This window comes from Nylanderia fulva, unplaced genomic scaffold (genome assembly GCF_048542155.1).
Source record: "Nylanderia fulva isolate GAGA-0341 unplaced genomic scaffold, ASM4854215v1 Scaffold389, whole genome shotgun sequence".
Taxonomy (NCBI): domain Eukaryota; kingdom Metazoa; phylum Arthropoda; class Insecta; order Hymenoptera; family Formicidae; genus Nylanderia; species Nylanderia fulva.
Window position 1 is genome coordinate 21798 of NW_028190465.1, and position 26188 is coordinate 47985.

At 39.6% G+C, this 26188-nt stretch overlaps 1 protein-coding gene across 1 annotated transcript; it reads left to right on the forward strand.

The window, feature by feature from the left end:
- The first annotated feature begins 17750 nt into the window (after positions 1-17750).
- LOC114934875 (uncharacterized) lies at positions 17751-19581 on the forward strand. The gene is made up of 4 exons (XM_029307584.2): positions 17751-17834; positions 18235-18406; positions 18541-18739; positions 19270-19581. The coding sequence occupies exons 1-4, from the start codon at positions 17752-17754 to the stop codon at positions 19554-19556; spliced, it is 741 nt and encodes a 246-aa protein (XP_029163417.1). The 5' UTR covers position 17751; the 3' UTR covers positions 19557-19581.
- The last annotated feature ends 6607 nt before the right edge of the window (positions 19582-26188 follow it).

Sequence of the window (26188 nt, forward strand, 5' to 3'; positions counted from 1 at the left end):
GGCGAAGTACAGCAGGCGAAATTCCGCGAAAAAATCTACATGGGTCAATACCGAGCAACGAAGACATCGAGGATGTCGGACTACGCTTTGGACTTGGCGCGACAAGCGAAATACCTTGATCCGCCCATGAGCGATTTGGAGATCATCCGCTGCGTAAAGAGACACTTCGATGGAAGTGTTACGCGCGAAATCAAATGGTCGACAACCAAGAGCATCGATCGCAGACCTGATAGATATACTGGAGGAGATCCAGGACGAGCGAAGAGCAGCCGCTGACGCCAAATCCGTCAAGGAGAAATCCACGGAGAAGACTTCGACGAAGAGCGTGTACAAAAAGAAGCAATATATTCCGAGTTAAAACCAAGAATCGCACTGGAAAAATCCAGAAATAAAAGCGATCGAATGGTACGGACAAAATTCGGAAACGAAGATGAAGCCAAAACCGAAAGTACAATCAGACTCTGGATGCAATTCCAGAATGACTCTTGGTCCACGTAGGGGCGCGAAAGCTTCAAAAATTCCGAATGTTCCAGGAGTAAAGGAGCAGAAAGAGGTATCTACGATTAGGCGGAGAACAGATTCTTCGACAAATAGTTCATCTTCAGATATCCGATCCGATTCTGAAGAAAGCGATTCGAACAAACATAACGAATCACGAACAGATTTGAACAATAATATCAAATCAAACGAGGATCAACAAATTTTTAAATCAATCTCAGCCATTACAAGAATACCCATACGAGGAGCAGCTAAGAAGAATTCTAGAAACCAACGAACAACTGATCGAACCGCACATCAAGAAAAATTTATTGCTAATAAAATAGAGAGATTATTTAAAACAGCTCAAACTCTATCAGATAAGTTGCAACAAGAAACCGAACAACAAATAAGTCATTTATTCCAGTTGCAAAATAAATTAACAACAACCGGTCCCCCGGGGAAGGAGGGAGTTCGGAAGGTTTGTGCCCCTGGGGGGGGGGGGCCCGGAAGGTGTTTCCCCCCCCCCCGGGGAAACCCCCCTCTTCCCAGGGGGAAAAAGAAGCCTCGAAAGGGGGCAGGCCGGGGGTGCCACGGAATTACGAAATCGGTTCCCGGGAAATCCCGCAGGCGGGTTTTTGTGGGTTTGGGGGTCAGCCAATCTCTCCTAAATTGGGAATCCCCCCAGGGGCCTCTTGGGGCTCCCCATACCCGGGGGACGGTTTGGGTTACAAAGAAAATTTCCCCCCCAAAAAAAAAAAAAAAAAAAAAAAGTAGCTTCCATTCCCTCAGGGGCACTCGACTCACCCCCTGCTGTACGGGGTCGAAATCCCGAGGTCCCCGAGCTGGAGTGTTGGGAGGATAAAGGGGGTGAGGGCGTGCGGGCCCCAAAAAAGGACTTGTCCCTGCACTGGGTAAAGGGAAAACCCGAAATAAAACCCCGGGGGGAGGCCCGTTCAGAAGAAAATCCAAAGGGAAAAAAAAAAAACCCCCGCGAAAAAACCAATTTTTCTTTTCGAGGGGATGGACAAAAGAAAAATGACTCCGGAGTCGGATACCAGGAACGGCTTTGGGGGGGGGTTAGGCCTGGCTCCCCCTGTGTCACAACGACAGGTCGCCCGCTTTTTTGCCGGCTGGGCTCGGATTTGGACAGCACATGCCGAGAAGGGACACAGAGGACTCGTAAACTACGGGGGCCCATGGGGGTGACCGAATCGATCCAAAGTAGTTGGAAACGTTTCCGGGTCGATTCCAGGTGCAGCGATTGAGAGTTCAGGCTCCTCAAAGCGGGCGCAAACAAGGTTTTTGGTCTCAAGGGAACGCGGGACTTTGCCCAAAGTGCCCGTGGGGGGTACCGAGGGGGGAGGGGTGGAGGCCTGAGCAGGGAGGGACTTTTCCCGTCTCCGGAGGGGGTCGTGGCGAGCGGACGAGGATTGGGGGAGACCTCCCCTTGTTCGTCCTTGGGCCGTTTTGGAGGAGGGCGAAAGAGGACCCCACTGAAGGGCCCAGAGAAGGTCCTCAGGGAAAGGGAAAAAATCCCCTCCCAAAAGAGTGCCGGGCCCCCCCAGTAAGCGGCGCGCGCGGCAGGGTCGCCGAGGACCACGGGGGATTAGGGCTGCGGAGGAAAGGAGGTACGAGGCGACTCGCAAAGCTCAACCGGGGCCCTGGAGGGTGTGGCCCCATTTTTGGGGCCCCGGTGCTCCCCGGGGTGGGCGGGAGAACCGCCCGAGGGGGCTAAGGGGGCCTCAGGGGAAGACGCCCCTGAGCAATTAAACTGCGGACTTCCCACCAAGGGGGGAGAAGTTGGCCGATCCTGGATCGGGATTTTTGCCGGGGCTTGCTTTTTCATAAGCTGGGTTGTGATGAGGAGTATCAGGGGGTCCCGACGGAGCCCCCCCGGATGATGCCCTCCAGGAAAACCAGGTCTCGTTAGATTTCCTCTGGAACCCAGGGGGAAAGTACAGGGAGGAGCTGGGCTTCTTCGGGCTTTTCCCGGGATGGAGCCCTATTTCCATCCCGGGAAGAGAAAGGGAAAGCGGGGGCTCGTTTCTTTTTTGGACCAGCCGGGGGACCCCCGGGTTGTTGCTGGCGGCCCCGGGGGAGATGCCGGGTTACGGGGGGCGGGGGTGTCGTCCCTTATGCGTTATTAACACTTGAGGGCGACATTGCGTCATGTGTGGCCTTTTTGAGGCGGATTTGCGGGGCGGGCGGGCCGGCTCTTCGGAGCACGCCCATGCGGGCCCCCCGGCAGCAAGGTTGGGGGGGGCGGTTTCCCGATGCGGTTCCGCCCGGGGGCTCCGCGCTTCCGCTTCCCGGAGGTTCGGCGGAGTCGGGCGGGGGGGTGTAGCTGGTGGTGGTGGTGTCGGCTCGTGTCGCGTGGGGCCCTCCCCTGGGTGGTGCGGCGGGCATTTCCGGCTCGGGGGGAAAAAGCTGTGCCCCCTCTCCCCCTCGTCGCGGGTTTCCTGACGGTCGTCGGGGGGGGGGAGGAAAGAATACTATGCCGGTCTCCTGAGGCAAGCAGAATTTGGGACCCCCCCAAAGGGGCATAAGGGCGATCGCTCGTCGGGGGCGACGGGAGCATTTTGTTGTCGCCAAGGAGGGACTCAAAAATTTGCGGAGGTGGCGTCCAAGCTGGGAGGGGGGATTTCCCTTCGGGGAGGGATTTAAAGGTAGTCGCCCTCCCCATGGGGTTTCCTTGAGGGGTTTTAGGGCCCCTCATCCAAGGAGGATTTTTCCGGGGTTTCGCCGGATGTGGGGGGGTTTGGGATGGGGGACTTTCGTTTTTTCCCAACTCGAGTGGGCCGGGGGTTCCGTTGCCGCCGGGCGCGCGAGCTCCAAAAAGCGGGGCATCTTGGGGGGGTGGTGGGGTTTTGAGGGTTAGGGCCATTTCCCCGCGCCCCTTGAATTTTTTGGGTGCTGCTTTTGGCCACACCCCCAATGGTAAATTGAGGGATGCAGCGGTTGCTGTTACGGGGGCGGGGGGGGGGCATTTGGCAGCCAATGTGGCGCCCCCTTGCCAGTGAAGGGGCCCTTTGGGCCCTCACAGAAAGGGCCTGTCACCTTGGCAGGGGATATCCCCCCAAGGTTATAAAACGGTGGCGTTTCCCCCCCCCCAAAAATCGTCGCGCCCCGGGGGCCCCCTGGGGTTCTCCGGGCGGGGCTTTTCGGAGGCGGGGGTCCCCGGGGGGCGCCGCAGGTGACCGCTTTTTCCCTCCCTCCTAAATGTTACGTTAGTCCGTCTAATGGGGTTTATGGGAGCTGCGGCCCACCGTCCTTCCTTGGGGGAGGCACGGGCCCCGGGTTCGGCTTCTGTCTTATTTTTGTCCTGCACGTGGATTAGGGGACTGCGGCCTCAATTTTTTCCCTTTAAACGAAATGGCAGTTGGTTTTGCTCTCTGTTTGGTTTTTTTTGTTTATCCCCTTTTTTTTTTTTGGGGAAAATCCCTTTTTACCCATCAATGTGGTTCCCTTCCCCTTTTATTTCCCTCTGTGGGCTGGGCCGTGGGTTACTTAGTTTTTGGGAGTTGTGGGGTGTCTGTTTTTTGACCTTTTCCCTTTTTTATGCCTTTTTACGCTTTTTTTGGTTCCGACGTCGGGGATTTTGGGGGGGTTTTAACCTTCCGGGGCCCCGGACGAAGGGGGGGCCAAATTTTTACCGTCCCTGGGCAAGGGGGGGACCCCGGTTTTTCCCCTGGGGGAAACCAATTTTCCGGGGAAAAACCCCCCCTTTTTCCGGGGGGGCCCAAGGGATGGCCCAGGGTCCCTGGAATACGGGAAGGGTTCCCCTGAAATTTTTGGCAAGGGCAGTTTTTAGTTTTGGGTCCCACCCCTTTGGGGGGAAACCCCCCCAGTTTGGTTCCCCCCCCCCCCAAAAAAAAGGGGGGTTCAAAATTCCTCATAAAAAAAAAAAAAAAAGTAGGTCCATTTTTCCCAGGCCGTGGATATTGGGGGGTTAAAGGTTGATCCCCGGGGCCCTAGGGGTTTATGTGTGAAAAGGGGGGGTAGGGGGGAGGGCCCTGGATTTCCCCCAAGGGGGGGAAAACCCGAAAAAACCACCCGTTACGGTAGGAAATCCAAGGGGGAAAAAAACCCCACGAAAAAACCCCGGGGGGGAAAAAAAGGTCCCCAAAAAAAGAAAGGGGGCGTACCGGGCCGGGTGGGGGGGTGCGGTGGCCCCCCTGCGAAAGAAGGCGGCCCTTTTGCCCCGGGTTGGGGGTGCGAGGACACAAGTGGAGGAAAATCTGAGGCCCAATCCAGAGGGTAGGTCAGGGAGAAGGGAAGCCCAATAGTTAAGGGGCGGGCTTCCAAATTCAAGGGGTACCGGGGTCCCGTAAACGGAGGAAAAAGTGTGTGCGGGGGCATGGTTTAAAATGTCCCCGTCGGGGGGGTGCCCTCGCCCCAGACCAAAAGGGGGGAGGGTTTACTTTTTTCAACCCCCAAAATTGGGCGGGGGGGGGCCCCTTGGCAAAAAGGGCCCACGGGGGGAGATCCAAGGGGAAGGGGCGCACCCCCAAGGGGCCCCCGGAATTTTTGAGGACAGGGGCCCGGGGGTGGTCCCCCCCCCTTTTGGGGGGAAAGGCGCCCCCCGAAAAAAGAATCGCGGAAGGGGGTGGGGGTTTTTGGGCCGGGAAATTTTTTCGGAGACCCCCCTTGGGGCGGGGCCTGGGTTTGGCCCCCCCTGATTTTTGGGGGGGGGGCCCCAAACCCCCGGGGTTTGGGGGCCCGGGGGGATCCCCCCCGGGGGGTCCTTTCCCGGGGGGGGCCTGAGGGGGCTGGGAGTTTCAGGCCCTTTTTTTCCCGGGGGAGGGGAGGCCGGCCCCGTTCCCCGGTCAAAAGGTTCCCCCTTTTTTTCCCCCCTTGGGCGGAGAGACGGGTTTGGGTTAAGGGGGGGGTCCCTTTCCCCGGGGGGGGGGGGGGGCCCCTTCCCCCTTTTTGGGGGGGGGGGCCGGTCCCCGGGGGGGTTCTGGAGGTTGGGCCGGGGGGTTTTTTGGGGGGGGTTTCCCAACGGCTTTGGTCCCCACTTTGGGGGGGTTTTTGGCCTTGGGGTGACGAGGCTGGGGGGCTTTTGGGGAGGCCGGGGGGTAGCGGAGAGTTGGGTTCCCTGCAACATCGGTTTTTTCCCCCGGGGGCCGCTCGCTCCCCGGGGTCCGCGAAAGGGCCCTGGGGCGAGCGAAATTTTTGGGTCGCGGGGGTGGTGGTCCCCCCCCCGAAAACCCGGACTCCGGTCCGTGGGGAAGGGGGAGGGTGCCTCCCTCTCCGGCCCGGGGGGTCCCCCGGGGGGAGTGGGGGGAGCGGATCAGGTTTTCCCGGGCCCGGGGGGGCCCCCGGGCAAGGGGGCTTTTCCCGGGGCGACGGGAGTGGGGGTGTCCCGGGGGGGGGATTAATGGGGGGGGGGGTTTTGGGGTACTGCAAGGGGCCCCCCCGGGGTGTGTAGGTGGGGACCTCCCCCATTTGGGGGGGGAGGCCTTCCACCGGAGTTTGGGGGTTTCGGGGAAAACCCCGGGGGGGGGGGGCCCCCCCCCCCTTTGTTCCCCGGGGGGGCGGAGCCCCCCCTTTGGGGCTCGGGGGCCGAGGCCCCCCGGGGGGGTGGGGGGGCCGGTCGGTCGCCTGGGGGGCCCCCTTTGGTCGGGGCCCCGGGGGGCCCGCGGGAAAAGGGGGGTCTGGGGCCCCCGGGGGGGGCCCCGATGCCCCAGGGGATGGAGGGATGTGGCCGGGGGGGGGGGGGCCCCAAGGGGCCCCCTTTTGGGGGGGCAGCCGTTTCCCGTCTGTGGGGCGTTTTCAGGGGGTGGGGAGGGGTTCCATTCCGGGGGGCCCCCGGGGTTCCCCCCCCGCCCAAATCTTTTTTTTGGGAGGGGGGGTGTTTGGGCCGGGGGGCCGCGGGGATCCCCCGGCCTCCCCCCGCTAGTTTTTTTTTGTTTTTTGATTGTTGCTTTTTTTTTAAAAAAGGGGTTTTCCCCCCACTTTTTGTTTGGGCCCTTGGGTTTTTAGTGGCCCTTGGGGGCTGGGTTTTTTAAAATTTTTTTCAAAAAAAAAATTTTTATTTAATTTTACCCCAAAAACCCATGTCCCTTTTTCCGCTTCGTGGGGGCCGGGGGGGGGAAGGGGCCAAACCCCTTGACGTGTCCCTACAAAAGGGGGCCCCGCCCCTTTGCTTTCCCGGGGGGGGGGGGGGTTTCCCCGGGGAAAAAAAACCTTTTCAGGGGGAAAGCCCCCCAAAAAGGGGGCGGCCCCGGGGCCCGGGGTTATGGGGGGGTTTTCCCGGGGCCCGTCGGGAAGGCAGGGGGAGTTTGGGCCCTCTCTTCAGGGTGGAGAAAACCCCCCCGCCTTTTGGGTTCCCCCCCCCAGGGGGAAGGTTTTTTGGAAAAAATTTCCCCAAAAAAAAAAAAAAAAAGGCGCCCCCCAGGGGCATCAAATTCCCATGAGTTTCGAACCCGGGGCCCCGGTGGATGTTGGGGAGGTTTAAGAGGTTTTTGGGCGGCACCCTAAAAGGACTTTCCACGCCTGGTAAAAAAACCAAGTAAACCCCCCCCCGTTGTGGTAAGCAATCCTAAAAAAAAAAACAAAAAACCAAATTTTTCTTTTGCTGGGGCCCCCGAAGAAAGCAATCCGGGTTCAACCGGAAAGGGGGGGGGGGGGGCCCGGTTCCCCCCCCCCGCTAAGACTGTTCCCATTTTTCCCCGGGGGAACGGAACACCGGGGAGGTTGGAGGAAGGGGGAAACCCAACCCCCCTTTTTTTACCCAAGAGGCCCAGGAGGGCCGAAAACGTCGGGTTCTTTTTGGGAAAGGGGGGGGGGTTTTGGGCCCCGGTTCCAAGTTGTCCCGAACGGATTTTCTGGGGGGGGGAAGGGGCGACATTTTGGGGGCCCTTTTTCCCCGAGATCGGAAAGCCCCCCTCTCCGAGGCTGGGGCCGGGGACCCATTACCAGGGGGGAAAACGCGTTTGGGGTCTCCTCCCTTTTTTAAAAAAGCTGGGGGGGGGCCCCTTTTTTTCCAAAACCCCGTGGGGTTTCGCCGGATTCGGCCGGGGGGAAAAAGGGGGTTTGCGGGGGGGGGGCCCAAAGCGGTTGTGGGGGGGGCTCCCAAAAGGGGGCCGGGGAATGGAGGCTAAGGGCGGTGGCCCCCCCCCCCGGGAAAAAAGGGGGGGCCCCCCGTGGGGTGCCCAAAAGGGGGAGGGGCCCCCAGGGTTTCCCCGGAAAACCCCCAGGGGGGGGGTTTCCCCCGGGGCCCTTTTGGGGGGGGCCCCCCGGGGACCTTTTTTAGGGCGGGGGGCCCTAATGAGAGGGGCCCGGGGGGGGTACTGTGCCCCGTTGGGGGGGTTTCTGGTAAAAAGGGTGTTGAAAAACCTTTAGGGGGGTTTTTGGGGGGGGTTTTCCCTGGTGGGGGGGGTTTGGGGGGGGGGGATTCGGGGGGCCGGGGGGGGGGGGCCCCCCCCCCCTGGGGCTTTGGGGGGGAAAAGGGGGGTTTTTTCCCCTGTCCTTTCCCTTGCCTGCCGGGGGCGGGGCGCGGCCCGGGAAAAAATTTTTTTCCCCCGGGGCCCCCCGGGGGGGGTTTCCCCCCCGGGGGGGGGCTTGGGGGGGGGGGTTTTGGGGGTCCCCCCCAAGGTGGGTTCGCGGGGGGGGGGGGTGCCGGGAAATTTTGGACCAATTTCCCGGGGTTTTTGGCCCTGGGCAAGGGGTCTTGGAATTTTCGAGGCAAAAGGGGGGTTTAGCCGGGGGGGGGGGGTTTTTTTTGAACACCCCGGGGCCCCTTTTAAATTGGTTTAAAACCCCCCAAAACCCGGGGGAATTGCGGTTTTTTTCCATGCGGGATTTTTCCCGTTTAAAACCAACCATCCTATTGGGGGGAAAACGCCACCCCCAAAGAAATCAAACCCTTTCCCCATTCGGTCATTTCACCACGGACCCCGGGGGCCCCCTTAACCCGTGGGTGGTGCCCTGGCGGGGGGGGGAGGCCCCCCGGGGGTAAAATGGGGGGGTGGGGATGGGGGGTGGGCCTTTGGCCCCCCCCGGTGCACCCCCTGGGGGGGGCTAGCCCCGTTCCGGGGGGAGGCGCCCCCCGCTTTCCCGTTGGGCGGCCCGGGGGCGGCGGGGCCGGTGGGAACCCCCCTTTCCGGTTGGGGGGGGGCCCCTTTTCCCTGGGGGGGGTGTTTGGGGGGGGTTTGGGGACGGAGGGGGCTCCCCGGGGCCCTTGGGGCGCCAGGGAATTTGGTTTCCCCGTCTGGGGGCGGGCGCGGGACCCGGGGGGGGCCCCCCGGGGGGGGTTTGGGCCCGGGGGAAATAATTAGTTGCGCCGGGGGGGTTTGAAGTGCCCCCGGGGGTTGCGGGCGCCCCTTTTTTAGGGTTTTTGTTTGTCTAGGGGGAGGGGGGGTCTTTTTGGGGGGGGTTCCAAAACTGGGGCCCCTTCCCCCTTTTTTTTGTTTTTTAGCGGGTGGGGGTTTTTTTGGGGGGTGCCCAAAATGATTGGGCCTCCTTCCCCCCCGTTTTGTAAATTTTGTTTTTTTGTCCTTTGCAAGGGGGGGAAAACCCCCCCCCCTTTTTTGGCGGCTGGCCGAAGGGTCCGACGGGCCCGGGCCCTCGGTTTGGTGGGGGGAAATTTTTTCCCGGAAGGGACTTTTTTTACCAGGGGGGGAGGGCGGCCGTTACAGGGGGGGGGGGGTTTTTGGGGGCCCCCCCCTTTTTTTGGTCACCCTACCGGGGGGCAAGGGCCCCCCCTGGGTTTTAAAGAAAAAAATTTCAAATAAAAGTTGTTTGATTCAAAGGAGGTCATAAAGTAGATGATGCCCTTTATTTCATGAATATTTTAAGAGATATTTGAAGTGGTGTACGTGTTATTTTAAATTGGACACCCTAATATATATTTAGTTATAGCAGTAATAAATATAAATAAATAAATATAAATTATTTATTAAATATATTATAAATTAAACTTTATTTTTCTAATTTTAATTGTTGATCGTCACAGCACAACATCTTTATGATGTCACTGTGACATTTTCTTGCTATGACAGATTTTTTATCATTATTGTTACATTTCGTGATATACTAGTTATATCAATGTGACATTTTTGATGATATCACTGTAACATCATAAAGATGTTGTGCTGTGACGATTAAATATATATTTTATCGTCACAGCAGAACATCTTTATAATGTCACTGTGACATTTTCTTGCTATGACAGATTTTTTTATCCTTATTGTTACATTTCGTGATATACTAGTTATATCAATGTGACATTTTACAATGATATCACTTCAATTGTGATTAATGATATCACTGTTACCTTCCAATAATTTCACAATGACATCACAGTGACATCACATTTTTTTGTCACCTTGTGACTCTATTGTGAGCTTATTGTGATGTCACTGTGACATTTTTTGCTATGGGGGTAATAATAAAAATTGGAAGTTTGTAAAAATTGATGACCTTTCTCGACATCTTCACTGAGGAAAAATCGTTTCTAAATTGGCCAGAGAATCTAACACTATCATATATGTTATTTCAATTACACTCTGTATATATATATATAATTTCTTGTTGATTGAGAATGTCTCAAATGTCAAAATTATACCGGGTACCATATCCGATGAAAATCTTGCGAAAGCAGCATTTCTCCCCAGAAAAAGAAAGTTCAATAATGATTCAGAAATGGTAAACTTTTTATTCAAAACAAAATAAAATAAAAATTTAAGCATTGGTCTAATCTATAACTTTTGAATATAATATAAAGTTTTATTTGAATAAAAATTAAACTAATTAATTTAATATTTTATTTATAGGATTAAATCAAAAGCTTTAACCTACAAAACATTATAAAATTGTTAAATTTGTAAGTATAGAAATTTTTTATTTTTAATAAACAAATTGATTTATTTTTATTTTTTATTCATATCTTTCTTTTTTTATTAAATATTATTTATTAAATATTTTGTTTTAAATTTTTTAATTAAAATATGATTTAACTTATGAAGTGTATAATTAAAATTTATAATCTAAAAGAAATATATTAAACAAAAAAGAATATTTAAAGTAAATATTATACATAAACAAAAGTAAAAATACTATATAACATTATTTTTTTTAATTCATATATCACAATACATATAAATATAAATACTATATTTATTAAATATTTATTTATTAAAAACTCTCCTCCAATTTTAAAGTCGACCAGACTGGCAATAATTTATTTTAAATAATTAGTTTAATTTACAACGTTTCGGCTGTCATTGCAGCCCTTTTCAAGTAATCTATAAACAATTATATACATATAAATATACTCTTAATGCGCTTAATCATACAAATAATTATAGATTTACAAAAATATATATGTTTACATACCAGATTAATACAATAAATCATATTTACAGCAAACCCCCGACAAAATTAACCATTGTTTTGATGAACAATGTATAACTGACAGAAGTAAGCCCGAAATAAATACATGTTGACTGTTAGCAGGAAACTTAGTCACTACGCGTTGAGGAAATAGAAAACCAAAGTACTGTGTACAAAGTGATAAATATAAGGCCAACTTATCGAGCTGAATATTCGAGATGTTCAGTCAACTACCATTTATTACATGTATAAATTATAAAACTACAGTCATTATATTAAAACTAACGCAAATTACAATCATTCTATAAACGTTTCGACCGCACGCGGTCTTCTCAGTATAATTATTGAAATATAAATTCTTACAATTCACATAATATCGAAATTTAATTATAATTATTCAGAATCAAGAGTTTTTGAGCAATTAACGCGTGTTTCAATCCGTCCTGTCCAACAATGTTCGCCTCGATATGATCCCTGATTTTGTTCAAATCTCGGATAGTTTCATCGTTAATATGCGACGGGTAATGCTACGGTGGCAATGGAAAGATCTTATTATATTAACAAAATGGAAAACGTTTTAAAAGATGTCAACACTTACACTATTGTTAAAAAAAATCCGTGCAAAAAAATAGAGAACGATTTGAATGATTTGTTGAAGAGATGGCTTAAGGAAGATTATATTTCAAAAAACGAATATTATAAATTACGTTGTAGTGATTCTCTCCTTCCAAAAGCGTATGGATTACCTAAAATCCATAAGGAAAACTATCCAGTTAGAATCATAGTTTCATCGGTTGATACAGCTCTATACTCGCTGGCTTCGTTTTTACAAAACACCTTACGAACTAGCCTACCCAAAGCGAAAAGTCATATTAATAATAGTTTTGATTTGTACAGCATATTGTCTGGTAAAAAGATTGATGAGAATGATAGGATGTTTTCCTTGGATGTGGTGTCTTTGTTTACGAACGTTCCTCTGGATCTTGCGATTGACGGTATTAACGATAGATGGGATCACATTGGAATAAATACTAAAATACCGAAAAACGAAATTTTGGGGGGTATAAAATTCATATTGACTTCTACATATTTTACATTTGATGACATAATTTATAAACAGACGTTTGGGACCCCTATGGGGTCACCGTTATCACCAATTATTGCAGACCTGGTTATGCAAGATCTTGAGGATACAGTTCTCAAAGCGTTGAATTTGGAATGTTTGTTTTATTTTCGTTATGTGGATGACATAATAGTGGCCACCTCTATGACTAATATGACTCAGATTGTGAATAATTTTAACAACTATCATGAAAGACTTAAATTCACGGTCGAACAAGAGGTTAACCATAGCTTGAATTTCTTAGATTTATCACTTAAAATTATTAATAACAAAATATATATAGACTGGTATCAAAAAGAAACCTTCTCAGGAAGGACGTTATCATTTTATTCAAACCACCCATTATGCCACAAAATTGGAATAATATATAACCTTGTAGACAGATGTCTATTGCTATCACATCCACTATTTTTTAATAAAAATTTGGAGTTAATTATTAATATACTCAGAAGCAATGGTTACCCTCTTGATCTGATTTTTAACAAAATTAATCATCGGATAGAACACATCATATCTAAGGGGAGCATTATAGAGAGACAGGCCAACATAGAAAGAACAAAAAGTATAAGAAATGACTCGGTCAATAAAAAATTCTTTGTCATTCCGTATATAGATGGGATCTCAGAAATGATTGTTTCCTCGGTAAAAAATAAAAATTGTATGGTAGGGTATAGATGTCTCAACAAACTGGATAATATTATTAAAGCGCAGAAAGATAAAACTAAACATCCATGCAATTCGAATGTGATTTATAAGATCAGTTGTAATAATTGTAATGCATCTTATGTAGGCCAAACAAAGCGGCAATTGCAGACGCGAATAAAAGAACATAAAAATAATATTAGGTTGGACTCAACGAAACATTCAGTAATTTCTGAACACATAATAAATGAACATTATACTTTTAATTGGGACAATGTTAAGATCATGGACAACGAAAATAATTATTATAAAAGACTCATTTCTGAGATGCTACATATCAAGGAACAAAAAAATGGACTAAATTTAAACAAAGATACTGAGTTACTTAGCGAGTCGTATTTTGATATTTTGGATATATTAGCGAACAAGAAATAATAATAGGACAAATAGGACATTAACGAGTAAAACATAGATATTAGATCATATATAAACACGCACGCTCTCCGATCAAGTAGAGTTGAAAATGAGCTGTCTTTCTGTATTGTTGGTTTGTTATGTGTCATCCTTAATAACTGTTAATAAGTAGCAAAATTGTCAAGAAGAACGATGATAGGTAAGCATACTACCAATTGTAGGGGATACATATTATAATTTAGACATACGTTGATCGGTAATTTTTTATTAATCGCAGCGCCTACGGAACGGGTTAATTTCTCGCATATTAACGATGAAACTATCCGAGATCTGAACAAAATCAGGGATCATATCGAGGCGAACATTGTTGGACAGGACGGATTGAAACACGCGTTAATTGCTCAAAAACTCTTGATTCTGAATAATTATAATTAAATTTCGATATTATGTGAATTGTAAGAATTTATATTTCAATAATTATACTGAAGAAGACCGCGTGCGGTCGAAACGTTTATAGAATGATTGTAATTTGCGTTAGTTTTAATATAATGACTGTAGTTTTATAATTTATACATGTAATAAATGGTAGTTGACTGAACATCTCGAATATTCAGCTCGATAAGTTGGCCTTATATTTATCACTTTGTTTTCAATATACGAGCGACAATTGTATTAATTTATTTCAAAGTACTGTGTCTTTCGCAATTTTTAAACCGTCAATACAAAGTCAAATAAATAGATAAATAAATAAATAAATAAATAAATATGTAACATATGACAATATAATATATTAAATAGCTTCAAGGACGCGATCATAAATCCCACTGAAATTCTCCGTATCTTTTTGTAAATTAATGCTTTTTCTTTGGTTTTTTATATAGAACATTTCTGCTATTTCTCTTTTTCTCGTTTGTTTTTCTTGATGCAGAATCACAGGAGAATCCCAACGGAACTCATGATCGTTACAAGTCCGATGCAAACTAACAACCGAGTGTGATGTCGTGTCTTTTTTAATGTTATTTTTATGTTCCTTAATACGTGTTTCTAAATGTCGCTTTGTTTGTCCAATATATGTAGAGTCGCAATTCGCGCATTCGATCTTATAGACGACATCGGTTCTTTTTAAGTTATCAATACTATCTTTTCCTCTTTTTATCAAAGTGTCTAATTTTTTTGGAACGGTATATACTACACCGATTCCATTTTTGTTTATGCAACGAGTAATATTTTTGCTCAAATCTCTAATATACGGCAACACTATAACATTTCGTGTATCAAATTTATCTCGATTAGACGCACCAAAATTACCGCCAAATTTAATCGCCCTAAGTCTCCTGTTAACAATTTTGTTTATGACTGTTAACGGGTAACAATTGTTACGAAGAATTCGTTTGACTAAGATGATGTTTTTCTCGTGAAACATAGGGTCAGCGAGTAAAATAGCCCTGTCCACGAGGCTTGTGATCACACTAATTTTATAACGCATCGGATCGTTCGAAAGAAAATTTATATAACGGCCTGAAAACGTAGGCTTACGAAACCAGTCAGTCGTCAATTTGCCATTAACTCGCATAACGCTTGTGTCTAAAAAACTTAAGGAACAATTGTTCTCCAATTCAAACGTAAACTTTAGTCTCGTGTGAAAACTATTAAAAATCGTAAGCATATCCTCCACTTTACATTTCGGAATAATTGAAAAAATGTCATCAACATATCTGAAATAACAATAGGGCTCAAAATCCAATTGACGCAAACAATATGATTCCAAATCGTCCATAACCATATCAGACAAAATTGGAGACAAAGGAGACCCCATAGGCGAACCGAAAACCTGCTCGTAAAATTTTCCATCGAAAACAAAACTAGTCGAGCGCATGACCGTGTCAATAGCATGTAAAAACTGTGCAATGTTAAATGAAGTAAATTGTGAGATATCATCCCAACGGTTTTCTATTGCTGCTTTTATTAATTCCCACGGTGTGTTAGTAAAAAGCGAAGTCACGTCCAACGAAATCATGACATGATCGTCATCAATGTTTTTATCTTTAATAATTTCAACAAAGGACCAACTATCCTTAATGTGAGATCGAGGTTTCTTGACTGCATTTTGTAAAATCTCACCTAAATAAGATGCAATGTAATAAACCGGACTTCCCAACGTTGAAATTATGATACAAAGAGGGTAACCTACTTTATGGATCTTAGGTAAACCATAGGCACGAGGCAAATTGCCATTAGTACATCTCAATTGTTTGTAAATTGAATCATCTATGAGTCCATTATCCAACCAAGATTTTAATAAAGTTGTGATCTTTGCGTTGAGAGCGTTTAATGGATTTTTATTAAGTGGTTTATAAGTGGAAACATCTTTCAGTAAACAATTCATTTTCCCCACATAGTCAGTCCGATTCATCAATACTGTGACTTGGCCCTTATCGGGGGGGGGCCCTACATACAGGTATATTGGACAAACAAAGCGACATTTAGAAACACGTATTAAGGAACATAAAAATAACATTAAAAAAGACACGACATCACACTCGTTGTTACTTTGCATCGGACTTGTAACGATCATGAGTTCCGTTGGGATTCTCCTGTGATTCTGCATCAAGAAAAACAAACGAGAAAAAGAGAAATAGCAGAAATGTTCTATATAAAAAACCAAAGAAAAAGCATTAATTTACAAAAAGATACGGAGAATTTCAGTGGGATTTATGATCGCGTTCTTGAAGCTATTTAATATATTATATTGTCATATGTTACATATTTATTTATTTATTTATTTATTTATCTATTTATTTGACTTTGTATTGACGGTTTAAAAATTGCGAAAGACACAGTACTTTGGTTTTCTATTTCCTCAACGCGTAGTGACTAAGTTTCCTGCTAACAGTCAACATGTATTTATTTTGGGCTTACTTCTGTCAGTTATACATTGTTCATCAAAACAATGGTTAATTTTGTCGGGGGTTTGCTGTAAATATGATTTATTGTATTAATCTGGTATGTAAACATATATATTTTTGTAAATCTATAATTATTTGTATGATTAAGCGCATTAAGAGTATATTTATATGTATATAATTGTTTATAGATTACTTGAAAAGGGCTGCAATGACAGCCGAAAGGTTGTAAATTAAACTAATTATTTAAAATAAATTATTGCCAGTCTGGTCGACTTTAAAATTGGAGGAGAGTTTTTCATTACTTATTACTGGCGACTCTTAAGGATTATCATTTATTTATTTATTAGTCTATAGTTATTTATTTATAAAGTTTGTAATTAAGAATTCTTAATAAAAATATTACTTTAATTTAGTAAAATAAAATTAAAATTAAAAACTTATTAATATTTATTTGTTTCTAAGTATCTTTTTTCCTTGATTTTTTCCAGGAAAGACAAATATTTTTTTTTTTTTAAATTATTTCTAAGGATTCTTTTTCTAGAAGAAAACATCAATTTTTAAAGTAAATAACTAAAAAAAATTAAAAATATTTTGTTTACAAAGAAATTTTGGAGCACCTTGTAGAAAATGATATAATTTTGTAAGTTACAGCTTATTAATAATTATAACATTGATCATAACTATAGAATTAAATTTACACACACAAATACATACGCACGCATATACATACATGTGTACATACTCACGCAAATCACACATGTACACACACACGCACACACTAACATATGCACATACTTTACCTATACTACATACACATTATACACATGTATACATTATATACTTATTGATAATAATATTAAAATTTTAGTAATAATTTATGATCATAAATTTTAACCAATTTAGATATTTTATTCCTAATTAACAAAATATTTCAAAATTTTATTAATACAATTAATTTATTTTATAAAATAACAGGTTATAGCAGTTCAACATTTTAAATCAGATCAACCGAAAACCAAAAGAAATGGTAGAAACGCATCTTTATAATTTTATTATGAACAACAGTGAAATTATCATTCAAATTGCTGCCTGGAATGATTGAGCTTTTAAATATACATAATAACTTAAACAAAAGTAAGATATTTATATAATATTATAATAAAACATTTATAAATTAAAATAAATATTACATTAAAAACATTTATGTAATTATTTGTTATATTAATTAAAATCAATTATTAAATTTAAATTATTAATACAAAGTTTACCACTATTTATTGTGCCTATTAGCATTTATAAAATAATACTCTATGTAACAAAAAAAGCCGCGCCTAATTTCTTATTATAAATATTTTTAGAAATAAAGAATATAACGTAAAATTTGGACAAACATAATGTAAATATATAGGTATAGAGAAACTGTGTCATTATTTTCATTATTTTAATATATTAATGTGGAATAATATTATTAATTAAATTCTATATTATTAATTTTATTAATTACAATTAAAGTTATTCATATTTATTTGTTTTTAACTTTCTATTGTTTTTCAAGGAAAAACAAATATTTCTTTTTTCATCGTTTCTAAGGAAAAAAAAAGACGCTAGCAAAAAACCGTAGAGCATTTCTTGTGTGTATCGACTCCAAGACGGTTGTGTAGTACATTCATTTTCTTTTTAACGTAAGTATTAAAGATTATTATGCTGAAAATATCAGTATCAAAATTAATAAATTCTACTTTCACAGAGCAAAATTTTGGTATAAAACTCAATGTTGAACATTATTTATATTATTAATAATTGTTAAAAAAGCATTTAATAATATAAACACATTAATATAGGTTTAACATGGCTTTAAAAGAAATAACAAATACCAATTTGTTTACAAAAAAAGAAATTTTGGAGGACATTATGGAAAACGATACGACTTTGTAAGTTATATTTTCTTAATGATTATGCATATTAATAATTAGTTATTATAAAGAAAATAAAAACTATAAAACTAAATTTACACACCTCGCGCGCACACAGTCACATGCATACATAAAAACACACACACACACACACACACACATACACGTACACTTAAATTTTCACATGTAACATACACATTATACATTTAAATATACATAGATGCAGATACACACAAATATACAAACGCATACGCACAAAAACACATATACATATACACATTATATATTTATTTACAATTATAGTTTTACATTAAATAATTTTAGCAATAATTTATAATTTTAAATTTTAATTATATTAAATATTTTAATTTTAATCAAACATTTCCTTATTTCAGTCAAATAAATTCTTTCATTATAGTGAAATAACTGGCTACGTCAGTTCAATATTTCAAATTAAATCAACCACAAGAAATGGAAAAACAACGCATCTTTTTAATTTTATTATGAGCAACGGTGAAATTACCATTCAAATTGCTGCCTGGAATGATTTAGCTTTTAAATATGCAGACATAATAACTCAAACAGAACAAGTAAGATATTTTTATATTTATATAGTATTAAAATAAGATTTTTTATATATTATTATTTATATAACATTACATTTTAATATATTTATATAATATTATTTATCATATTAATTAAAACAAATTCTTAAATTGTATAGGTTTATTCTCTACAAAAAGTGGTACCTAAAATCCCTTTGAGGAAAGAATATTTACATAATGCTTCATTTCCATACGAATTATTAATCCGAAGTTTCACTATTGTCGTTCCTATTGGCATTTATAAAATACCAAAAGAAATTGAAACAATTTCTTTGATTAAAATGCAAAATGCCAGAACCAAAAGTGGTTTAATAATAGGTAATTTAATATTATAATCTCTCTTATATGTTAATCAATATATTTAAATTTAAAACTTTTTGATTATCCAAAATCAAATTTTGATTTTTAATTGTAAATTTAATAATAATAATCAAATATAACAATATCAAACATAATAACAATAATCAAATATAACAATTTAACGATATCAAATAATAACAATAATCAAACATAACAACAATTATCAAATATAATTAAATATACTCAGTAAACACAAAGTAACTGTAACATAACATATATATTAAAAAGTCCGTTTTAATAAGATAACAGTTACGTGACATGCTCTGTTATATAACAGTTACATTATAGGAACAGACATTTTAATATATATTATGTTATTATTATTTTGTGTTTACTAACATAATCAAAAGAATTTAATTTAAGTTTTAGTAGAATATGCTTCTTTTATTTCAACTATCAATTCTGAAACATTCTGTATATTTGTTTTCATTAAAATTCCTAATTATATGAATTAATTATTATCTAAAATATTTTAATTTTCTTTTCAGAAATGGAACATCATATAAAAATGATTTTTGAAAAATCATCTAATAATCATTTTTACATTGGAGCGATTACAGATGGTTATTATAAACTGTCTGTTTTAATAACATGTAATGGAGAATTTGAAGATAATTTCACTTACGGCTCACCAATTAAAGTAATAGGAAAAATGCAAGTACCTGAAAATAAACCTCCATATCTTTCAGTTTCGTCAGTGGAAAATGTGCAATTAATTGACGGCGAAAAAATGTCATTTTTGCAAACCTTAAAAGGATATCATCCTATTCCATAAATTTTAACAAAATTATTTTCTTTACGAAGAGACAATTTGATTTTAAAAATACAAATATTTTACATATTTAAAGTAATAAATAACATATTTTAAATACTTTAAATATTTACAATAAGTAACATTATATTTTAAATATTTAGCATTATTATACGTATTATTATATGTATTTTATATTAAATATTTAATATTACTATGTTTTACTTTCTCGTTCTCATTTGCAAATAATATATATATATATATATATATATATATATATGTATATATATATACACATACATACATATATATATATATATATATATATATATATATATATACACATACATACATATATATATATATATATATATATATATATATATTTTCATCATATATTTTATATATATATTTTTTTATCAAATATTCCAATTTATTATGTACGTAAAAATGCGCGTCAGATCTTTCGTATTCGCGCGGTATCAGTAGTATATATTGTGTGTAAGTGTGTGTATGTGTATAAACAGGCCTATCTATAATAATTATAATTGATTATAAAGTAAATAATTCTTTGTAATAAATGATTTATATAAAAGTATTTTAGAGATTGAATACATAATAATGCTATTATTATCAAAACAGAGCAGTAGTTAGATAAGACTAAATCATATAAATAATTTATTTATTACAAAAAATTATCTACTAAATCTTTGTAATCATTATATTCATAAAAAATTTTTATATATTTTTAGATTATAAATTTAATTATTTTTACTTTTGTAATGTACAATATTTTTAAAAAATTATTATACACGTGTGCATATATAAAAGAATGCAATGTAGAAAAGAGAGAAGGGACAGATAGATCGATAGATAGATAGATAGATAGGTTAATCGATAGATGATAGATAGTTCGATAAATAGACAGATTGCTAAATAAATCAATAGGTATGTATATATATATATATATATATATACAAGATGTCCGGTAACTAACGGATCAACGATTACAAATGGATTCTTTGATCAATTTGGGAACGATTTTTCCTCAGTGAAAATGTCGAAAAAGGTCATCATTTTTTACAACTTTCCAATATTTGTCATTATGTATCTTTATAACTAAGCCTCAAATTAAAATTTTATTATAGTAAACTCTACCTGAAATTAACTGAAGAATGTAATTATGTTAGACTTTTAACTCCAAAACGTTTAGTTTTCAAAAAACCCATTTCTTTCAATCGCTTATAACTCGAAAATTATTGACTTCTCAACATTTTTGCTAAGGAAAAATCGTCTCCAAATTGGCCAGAGAATCCGCCCTTAATCATTGGTCCGTTAGTTACCGGACACCCTGTATACACATATCTATGTATATATGTGTATATATATATATATATATATATATATATATATATATATATATATAATATATATACACATATATACATAGGTATGTGTATACAGGGTGTCCGGTAACTAACGGACCAATGATTAAGGGCGGATTCTCTGGCCAATTTGGAGACGATTTTTCCTTAGCAAAAATGTTGAGAAGTCAATAATTTTCGAGTTATAAGCGATTGAAAGAAATGGGTTTTTTGAAAACTAAACGTAACTAAATATATATATATATATATATTTAGAAAACTAAATATATATATATATATATATTTAGAAAACTAAATATATATATATATATATATACACAGAGTGTCCCAAAAAGAATCGGAACACTGAAAAATCTCGAAAAGTATACGTTTTACAGAAAAAAGTTTCAGACAAAAGTTATAAAAAATGTATTTATTGATCTTATCAGTTTGACCTTGGACGGCGTTACCAAGGTCAGAATAAGGTCACTTTGAATTTTTTAGATGGAATCCTATAATTTTTATTACATATTCTTGTAGCTTATCTGGAGAGTTTTCCAAAACACTAATAAAATTATTTTTTATGGAGTACTCTTTGATTTATAAAGGCTAACAATTTTTTGACATAAAATGTAAAATATCTTTGTAAAATATTCCATTTTCGGTAATCATATCTTTTTTGCACGGAATAATGAGACCAATGAATTGGTGTAAAAAAACACATAGTTGCTTATAAAAAAAAGTATGCTGCTGCATATTGAATATTACATATTCAATTATCTGTTTTCTTTAATAAATTGATTTTTTATTATATGTGCAAAAAAGTAGGTATGATTATCGAAAATGGAATATTTTATAAAGATATATTTTATGTCAAAAAATTGTTAGCTTCTAACCTTTATAACTCAAAGAGCACTTTATGAAAAATAATTTTATTATAGTGTTTTGGAAAGCCCTCGAGATAAGCTACAAGAATATGTAATAAAAAATATAGGATTCCATCTAAGAAATTTAAGGTAACCTTATTCTGACCTTAGTAACACTGTCCAAGGTCAAACTGATCAGATCAATGAATAGATTTTTTATAACTTTTGTCTAAAACTTTTTTCTGTAAAACGTATACTTTTCGAGATTTTTCAGTGTTCCGATCTTTTTGGGATACCCTGTATATATATATATATATATATGTGTGTGTGTGTGTGTGTGTGTGTGTGTGTGTGTGCGCGCGTGCGTGTGTGTGTGTGCGCGCGCGCGCGCGTGTGTGTGTGCGCGTGTGTGTGTGTGTGTGTGTGTGGGCGCGTGTGTGTATGTGTATATATATATATATATATAAGAATAAAGGGGGTATCATTAGAATATCGCAAAAAATTTATAGATAAAGAAAATCTTGCAAATTTTAAAATCATCTTTATTTTTTGAATGATCTCAAGAATACAAAGTTTCACTGTGGATATCACGTTGCAGGACATCCTGCGTATATATACACATACATACATACATACATACATACATACATACATACATTCATATACAGGGTGTCCTATAATTCGCGAACCACCGAGAATGGGCAGATAGAGCGTGTTAAACTGAATAGAAAAGTCCTGTATCATTTTGCGATATTCGCAATAATTATTGAGTTATTAACTAAAATATCTAAACGAATGAGCGGGTAGAAAGCGGTAGGCCGGACTCGGTGTGCATGTCGGATGACTTATTTGTTATATGCCGCTTAGTATCAAAAGTATCATCTTACTTTTCGGCGCCACTACATTGGTCGCCGCTTCCTGCATGACGCCGCCTCTCGATCAAATAATGCTTTCTACCTGCTTATTCGTTTAGATATTTTAATAAATAACTTAATAATTATTGCGAATATCGCTAAATGATACAGGACTTTTCTATTCAGTTCAACACGCTCTATCTGCCCATTCGCGGTGGTTCGCGAATTATGGGACACCCTGTATATATATATATGTATATATGAATGTATGTATGTATGTGTATATATACGCAGGATGTCCTGCAACGTGATATCCACAGTGAAACTTTGTATTGAGATCATTCGAAAAATATAGATGATTTTAAAATTTGCAAGATTTTCTCCATCTATAAATTTTTTGCGATATTCTAATGACACCTCCTTCATTTTTATTCAATATTTATGGGGTTCAATTGTTATAAATTTTTTTACATAATATATGTATACATATTTTCTAAAAGTAACAATTTCTGAAAAATAAAGCAGTCTCTTGCTTATTTTAAATAGTTGTTAGTAGTAGAAATATTATAGTAATAATAAATAGTAGTTACAATAATATAATAGTAATAATAATAGTTATAAAGTTGCAGTAGTAACAAAAAAAGATATTTTATGCCAAAGACGATCCATTCGTCTGCTAGTTGCTTTAAAAATATCTTCTCCCAGAACGATTTGCATGTGCGTTCTGGTTATTAAAAAAAGATATTATATATCAGAGATGATTTATTCGTCTGTTAGTTGCTTTAAAAATATCTTCTCCCAGAACGATTTGCATGTGCGTTCTAATTATTAAAAAAAGATATTTTATATCAGAGACGATTTATTCGTCTGTTAGTTGCTTCTAAAATATCTTCTCCCAGAACGATTTGCATGTGCGTTCTGGTTATTAAAAAAAGATATTTTATATCAGAGACGATTTATTCGTCTGTTAGTTGCTTCTAAAATATCTTCTCCCAGAACGATTTGCATGTGCGTTCTGGTTATTAAAAAAAGATATTTTATATCACAGACGATTTATTCGTCTGTTAGTTGCTTTAAAAATATCTTCTCCCAGAACGATTTGCATGTGCGTTCTGGTTATTAAAAAAAGATATTTTATATCAGAGACGATTTATTCGTCTGTTAGTTGTTTCTAAAATATCTTCTCCCAGAACGATTTGCATGTGCGTTCTAGTTATTAAAAAAAGATATTTTATATCCTCATATAATTGAAGCAAGTTGTAACGACAAAAGCTTACAAATTATTGGAGAAAATTGCAGTAATCACTGGCGATGTATTTCTTTTGACGGCACCAAGCTTCGAGTGTACGACAATCTATCTGGCTGTACATACGAAACATTGAAGGCTAAAGAAAAAAATTACATTCATCGCCGTTATCCACAAATAAATAAAAATAATATAATATTTGAAAACGTTCAAACACAACCTGATGGTATATGTTGTGGAATCTTTGCTGCCGCATTTGCTACAACTATAGCTTTAAGAGAAAATCCTTGTAATGAGACATATTCTGCTGATGTTAAACGTATGAGACAACATTTCTTAAAAATAATAGCAGAAAATAAACTGTCATTTTTTCCTAACTAATAAAATTTTATCATTATACTAGAAATGTGTAATTCTAATAAATATTGTTGCAAAAAAGTGTCTAATACAAATGTCTCATTTGTAAAAATCGGAGAGACGAAAAAAATACATATATTATGATTGCGTTCTCACGGGAATGGGCGATGGAGGGGCCCATTTCATTCTATATATGCATAAAAATGTTTTGTATATTATATAATATTCTGTTATATTATATAAAAATATACAGTTAGTTATTTGAATATATTTGCTATTTTCTCAATTATTGATAAGAGAAGAAAAGCGAATTGTGCGTACTGCATACATTGTAATTTATAGAAAATTACAGGTAATATCAATATACGTACCATACACGTATGCTTATACCATACACGTATGTGTATATGTATTTGTATATGTATATGTATGCATTTATGCATGCATTTATATATGTAAGAAATATATACATATATATACATGTATATAGATGCATATATCCATGCATAAACATATATATAATATGTACATGGTGATTAAAAAATCTGGCAATGGCCAATTATCTCCGAAAATAGTGGTCTTATGAAAAAAATACTAAAGGTGTTGATTTTTACCTAGGTGTCAAATTTTGAGATCATTTATAGGTCAACTTTTTAAAATCCTTTATTTTTTATTAGATATTCTTGTAGCTTATCTCGACAGCTTTCCAAAGCATTATAATAAAACATTTTTTCATGAAGTACTTTTTGAATTATAAAGATTCGAAGCAATTGTTTGACATAAAATTATATCTTTGTAAAATATTCAGTTTTACGTTATCATACTTTTTATTTTTATGCACATAATAATGAGACCAATTTGGTGTAAAGAAAATGCACCCAGCAAACACAAAATATAACTGCTATGTTACATGTATATAATACTATATAACGTGCATGTTACATGTAACATATACGGTAATTTCTCACTCATAGATGTAACATTTGTAATGTAATATGACATATGTTATTTATATATTGTAATTACATCCCAGATAGCATCGATATTGTAGGATGCCGAAAGATAATCTTTCGCTAAGTCACTATCCTATCTATAATTACAATAAATAATAGAATCCATAAGTGGGAAATTACAACTAACATGTATGTTACATGTTACATGCACGTTATTTACGTGTTATATAGCAATTATAATGTTTGCTGGGCAGTTGCTTCTTGAAAATTACATACGTCTTTTGCAACTGTGTTTTCTTTGCACCTATTGATTGGAGTAGTATAGTGGGCACTATGGCCCGTCAAAACAAACCCCCACCACCGACCCGTCTGGCGCCGAGTCTTATCTTATCTTTCCCCCACCACCAGCGTCTGGTTTTTCCGAGTGTGGGTGTAGGGGGAGAGGGTGTTGGGGAAAAAAAAATGGCGACTGGCGAAAGGTGGGGATGAGAATTTTTTTTATTTTTTTTTTATTTTTTCTGATTTCCTCTGGATTTGAACCTGGGGCCTTCGTGTTTCCGAGCAGGGTCCTAGTATGTTGAGCTAAACGAGATCTTACTAGTCTAAGGATTAGATGAGGTATTTAAGCTAAAGTTGCGTAGGGTACGGTATGGGGGTACGGGTATACGTATGGCAAGGATAGCTCGTCGAATCAAATGGTCGATATTGGACGGGGTGGGGTAAAAACAGTTAGGGTATACGTATGGCAAGGATAGCTCGTCGAATCAAATGGTCGATATTAGACGGGGTGGGGTAAAAACATTTTGACCAAGAAAAGCGTCATGCGGTCGACCGGGGATCGGTGGCAGGTAGTAACTGACAATGCCGTAGGGTAATAAAAAAGAACACGCAAATATTTGTACTGGCGAGCATTCCGACTCGTGTCACGATAAAAAAAAATAATAATAATGCATCATCGTAGATTAGAAAGAATGCTTATTGTTGAAAAGATGTCGGATAAAATTTTATTTTAAAAT